This window comes from Protomyctophum bolini (assembly GCF_963924005.1).
Source record: "Protomyctophum bolini genome assembly, chromosome: 11".
Lineage (NCBI taxonomy): Eukaryota > Metazoa > Chordata > Actinopteri > Myctophiformes > Myctophidae > Protomyctophum > Protomyctophum bolini.
In genome coordinates, this window is record NC_137872.1 from 14286029 (window position 1) to 14291540 (window position 5512).

General features: G+C 44.8%; 1 protein-coding gene across 1 annotated transcript; it reads right to left on the reverse strand.

Annotated features, from left to right (window-relative positions):
- Positions 1–1362: 1362 nt before the first annotated feature.
- Positions 1363–4392, reverse strand: alyref (Aly/REF export factor). Its single transcript, XM_080776854.1, has 6 exons — positions 4016–4392; positions 2459–2599; positions 2198–2345; positions 2047–2113; positions 1748–1937; positions 1363–1617 (listed from the first exon to the last, which is right to left on the reverse strand). The coding sequence occupies exons 1-6, from the start codon at positions 4259–4261 to the stop codon at positions 1603–1605; spliced, it is 807 nt and encodes a 268-aa protein (XP_080632980.1). The 5' UTR covers positions 4262–4392; the 3' UTR covers positions 1363–1602.
- Between the last annotated feature and the right edge of the window lie 1120 nt (positions 4393–5512).

A 5512-nucleotide genomic window follows, 5' to 3' on the forward strand; every position in this document is an offset into this window, starting at 1 on the left:
GTGTCAAGTCTCACATAATTAGTACAACCATTTCCGGTGGATTACTTTCACAGTAAAAGCACACATATCTTGCAACCTAGATATATGTACCGGTATTTAACTCATTTTAAAGAAAACGTGGTAATATGAATTACATTTCCACATCGAGACAGATTTAAATTCAATTCAATTCGCATGAAAATCGTATACACAGGTTGACAGGTGTCAATCAGGTTCACCAAGATTGCAAGATAAAGTCAAATTGACAGTCACATTCTTCTTCATTATCTGACCAGTGACGGTCAGTGACCAGATCACCCAAATGGAACGGGATGCTATGCTGGTTAGGAATCCGATTACTTACATTTAATTTAGAATTAGACTTCCACCTTCTCTAAGAATAACAAATTGTAATTTAGGACGTGGAAGTGCTTTAAACATACCAGTGCCACACAGGAAGGAAACGTTGTTGCTGCAACTTGCTGGTAACTTTAGAGAACTTTTTGTAAGCAGACAACTATTCCACAATCTGCGAGGCAACAGTCTGGTAACGGGAGACTAGCACAGCCCTATTAGCTTCCAGGAATATCAATAACCAAAGCAGTTTGTTTGCCACCTAGACATACATCATTGGAAAATCGATACATTTTATTTAATCAATTTAGGCTCAAGAACATTGCCATTCAAATTTCCAGTCATCACACAACCTTGTAATTGGAATAACTTATGAGACGTTACTGTGCAGACATTTTACGGATAAACGAGATCATAATAGTAACGACTAACGACATATATGAGCTAAACTCATTATTCTAAACTTAGTGTCCAATATCACAGCCCAACTCAATTTAGAAGTAGGATGCCATCTAGTGGTTATAAGATATACCATACTGAAATACAACCAATATTCTGTATTGAGTGGACATTCAGTTTTGTAGTGTATGGTTTATCAATGGTAATTGTATCAGTTACAATTTAAAAATAAATAAATCAGTCATATACTAATGCTCATGACCACTGCCAAATAAGTGTACACGGACATTGCTGTTGTAGGAGTGGTTGCACCACTCAAAATCTATACAATACAATACTCAATTGCCCATTTCCACCCAATTTGTATTACTGAAGTTGGACTTACAAATTAAGCATCACATATGCAGTTTCATAAACTCTCCCAGCCATTTGGTTTTTATCTATATTTTAGCTTAAAAGAGCCAGCTTTTTGAAGACCAGCATTCATCCCATCAATACTCATGTCAACATACATTAAACATTACTCATGGAACAGGAAGGTCAAGGACTTTGTTGCACACTAAGTGGGCAACAATATATTAAATTATTTAACTGAAGATTAAATACACAAACAGGCAGAGTCAATATATGTATGGTTAATATGTACTGCAGGTTTTATTACAAACTACAGGGGAAAGGAACAGGCAAAGGGAAATCCCACCCCCAACCTACAGTCAAAACCAGTTTTTTGTTCAAAAACATAAATTGGTAAAAAACACTGAGCATTTAAAATGAGAAAAACAAGGTACACAATATCCTGCACTTTTCAAACAAACTGCCCTTCTGTGCAGACGGGAAGGGAAAACAACCGTGGACAATAAGCTCTACCACTTAAGCGGTGTCCATCTGAGGAGACAAAAAAAGAAAGACAAATTAAGTTTCTGAAAAGGGACACAAAACACTTTCACTTTTTCACTTCACAGTTCTTTATACAGTCAATTTAATAAGAAATTGTGCCATTCACCACTGAACATACCCTGGCATTGTATGCATCTAGCTGGGCATCAAGCTCCTCTGCAGAAAGTGGCTGTTTGTTGGCACCACCAGCACCACGCCCGCCTCTCCCCCGGCCTCTGGCACCGCCTGCGCCGCGGCCTCCGCGTCCCCTCTGCATGCCCCCAAAGCCACCAACACGCCTATTCATACCACCTCCACCTCTGTTCAGACTGGGGAGAAAGGGGGAAAAACAACCGTAAATTACACAACACAACCATCAAGAAAACCAGTGAGCTTAGCTTAGCTTTTAATTAATAGGTTAAAGTTGGTGCCACATACCCCTGCATGGGAGGCCGTCGCTGGTTATCAATCTGTGAGGTGACGAGCTGTATGTTCATGGGGCGCCCTGAAACAGACGAGACAAATAATGATTCCCTTGTCAAGTATGGGGCCAAAGCATGTGGACATGCATTATGAAAATTAGACATACCATCAAGTGGCACGCCGTTGTACTGTTTCATGGCCTTCAGGGCATCTGCCCTCCTTTCAAAGTGGACATCTGCAGTCCCCAAACTCCTTCCAGAGCGGTCATAATGGACAGCGGCCTTCTTCAGTGTACCGAACTCTGCAAAAAGTTCCTATGAAAGAAGACAAGCCACGTCATGATCATAACATTTCAACAAAACAATGCTCACTTTTTTAGTTAGGTATAGAGCCAAGATGTGCAAATCTGAAATGGCTCTTTCAGTACCTGGATATCTGCATCAGAGACACCAAAGTCCAGGTTTGAGACAAGGAGCTTCCCTCCAGTTTCCACGCCAGCTCCTCCACCGCCGGCATTGTAGCCATTGTCAAACATGTCATGCTGCCACTTGTCCGGAAGCTGTTTAGGCTGCAACAGATGAAAGAGAACGCACCTGCTGACTTCAGGACCCGCCTGTCTCTGTCAATCACAGAGTCCACACGGCCAGGTGTTGGGGCAAGCAGGAGCTCCACTTCTAACAGGGCCGGTGTACATCTCCCCCTCCCCCATGAAGGCCCCCCAATGTTCTCTGCCCACCCAATCACTACTACATGCAGGTAAATCAGTACGTCAGGAAATTAAATACACAGGAATTAACTAAAACAGTACAGTTCTTATTAAATAGGGCAGGCTATGCATCATGTATGGTTCCATTAAAACGGTTTAGGTGGCAAATGTTGTCAACATCCAACACTAAGCACGACATATTCACATTACTTATGGCAGAATCCCCATGTTACTTATGGCAAAGGCCCCACAGTTTCTAGGCATATACAAAACGACTAACTGCCCACCCATCTACCAATTTGCCCACTCTTCTCTTGCCATCTGCGCCTCTTTAGACGGCCATCTCGAGGGAGATGATCCTCAGGTAGACACTGGTTGTCCTCAGCGTTGCCTCCGGCGTTGCTCGAGGTGTCCCTGGCCTGCCCAAGAGTTCATTTACAGCCATAAAAAGGCTCCGAATGGAAGAAGTGTCCGTGAGTGAGGATGGAGCGAAATAAAGCTAGGAAAGGGTCATCTATCCGTACTATGCAATGGCAGGTTATGCGAGCGTCCATTTTGAAGCCACGCCATTTTGGTTGGGAGCTGGAGTGACCAATTCACACTTTAGTAGTGTCGGTATGTTTAAATAAAGCACTATCAGGAGGGTTAAAAGTCCACTGCTCCATCCACAATTAACAGCCACACCGGTTGAAAGCCACCCGACGGGCCGTGTCGTGTAAACCCGCCAGCCACTCCCAAACAAAGGCCGCCAGGTCGGGACAACCAGGCCCAAACGCTACGCTCCAATAAAGGAGGTAGGTCTTCGGTTTTGTAGATGCATTTCTCGGTGAGGTGCTTCTCCTTCTGCCATCGCTTCACTTGGTAGGGGTGAAAGCACCGCTTTCTGACCGCTGAGGACTACCACAAGAGCTGAGGATTCAAAATGGCGCCGCCAACGGCCTTGTGTAGATTAGCAGACGATCCAACGTTAGCATGTTAGCCAACATGGCCGACAAGCTAGCTCGCTTCCAAAAGCCTCTTCTCCAAAAAAGGATGAAAACACAAACGGGTTTGGGGGAGAGGACATACTAGTATGCATACAACTTCCATTTAATGCTTTAAAAGCAATTCTAGAGAGCTTTCCTCTTTATATGGGAGGACAAACACTCGGTTGACTAGCATGCTAGCCAGTTGTAGCTATTGAAGATTAGCAGGATGTCGCCCAGGCATTTCTCAGGTTGCCACGGGCTCTCTCCCGTTTTCTGGAATTTCTGCCCATTCCTCTAACTTTTCTCATACCCTGCTGTACGGTGTAGGTCTGCCTCGACCTCGGTTGAGGTTGCCTCGGCTCCTCATGGGGCCGGATCCGCCGCCCCGGCCGACAAATCCTCCCCCGGTGGCTCCTCCAAGACGGCCGACACCGCCGCCAGCTCCGCGGCCGCCGCCACGGCCACCACCGCGGCCTCTGCCTCCGCGGCCTCCTCCTCTCTGCGACCTGTTCTGTTTGATAATGTCGTCTAAGGACATATCCATTTTATCGGCCATTATGCCCGAGCCTAATAACGCTAAACTTAGAATGAAAAAGAAAATTTCAAAGTACAACCTAGACTCTAACTTTGTCCCTAACTACACGAAACCCTGTCTCTCACTGAACGATCTGCCTGGGAAAACCACAATGGAGAGATTGAGAATAGATGGCAGACGCGCGCCAGCTGGCTTATATAGAGGGAGGTGCGTAGCTGTGACGCCATCCCGCAATGTCGTGCGGCTCCGCCTCCGTGTCGTATCATCCCAGTCAGATGATCACATCATCCTAACGTCACCGATCATCAATATACTTTATTATAATTTATATGAGAATGATTTACTATCATCCCTGATGATGTCATATTGATGTCACGAGACCTGGGCCAAATATATCAGCAATATATGGGTGCTTTCCCCATGTAGGCCTATGGGTAGTTCTGTTCCATAGCTCTAATGTTTTGCACATTAGGGCTATGGATCAGAACTAGTCTATTGGGACGCGGGAAGCGAACGCAGATCGTACATATTTGGGTTTTTTTAAGATATATTTTTAAGTTAAGTTTTTAACTTCTGTCTGTGTGTGCGTCTGTCCCGCTATACGTCCAAAAATGGAGTGTGTTGCATCAGCAATCACTCAGCTCCATATATGGGCACAAAAGGGGCCAGGTCCACATATACAGTAACAGGCTAGCGGGACAGACAGACAGGATCTGCAGGGTCTCAGCTGCGTTCGCTTCCCGCGTTTGCGCGTCTTACTGGTAGTAAGTGCTCACTGCGTTCGCAACTAGAGCAGTGCCTGTTGGACACTGGCCTACTTTTGGAAGTTAGTTGGAAATGCTTTCCCCACCCAGTTATGTCTGTTCCCCTTTTATGCCCATATATGGAGTTCTTTGTCAGGTATGCCCAAATATGGAGTCTATGCTGCTGCAGTTCTTTGTCAGACATGCCCAAATATGGAGTCTATATGCAGATGTCACATAACATAATTGTGATTATGCACTCCCTGTGGTGGTGTGGAACACGTGTGTCGAATTTGAAGTTGGTGGGGCGAACGGTTCTCAAGTTACATGGATTACAGACGTACACAAAAATGTAAAAATGGCATTCGTAAAATCGCCGTCCTAAAGTGTTGATGTCCTTACAACTTACAAGACAGTATAGTAATGTGAGGGGGAGAGAATAAAACAAACTAATTTGTTGAACATGTGTTTTTCCATTAAGCCTGGACACTTTAAACCACCACAGCAACGCATCCATCCAGGTGTTGCA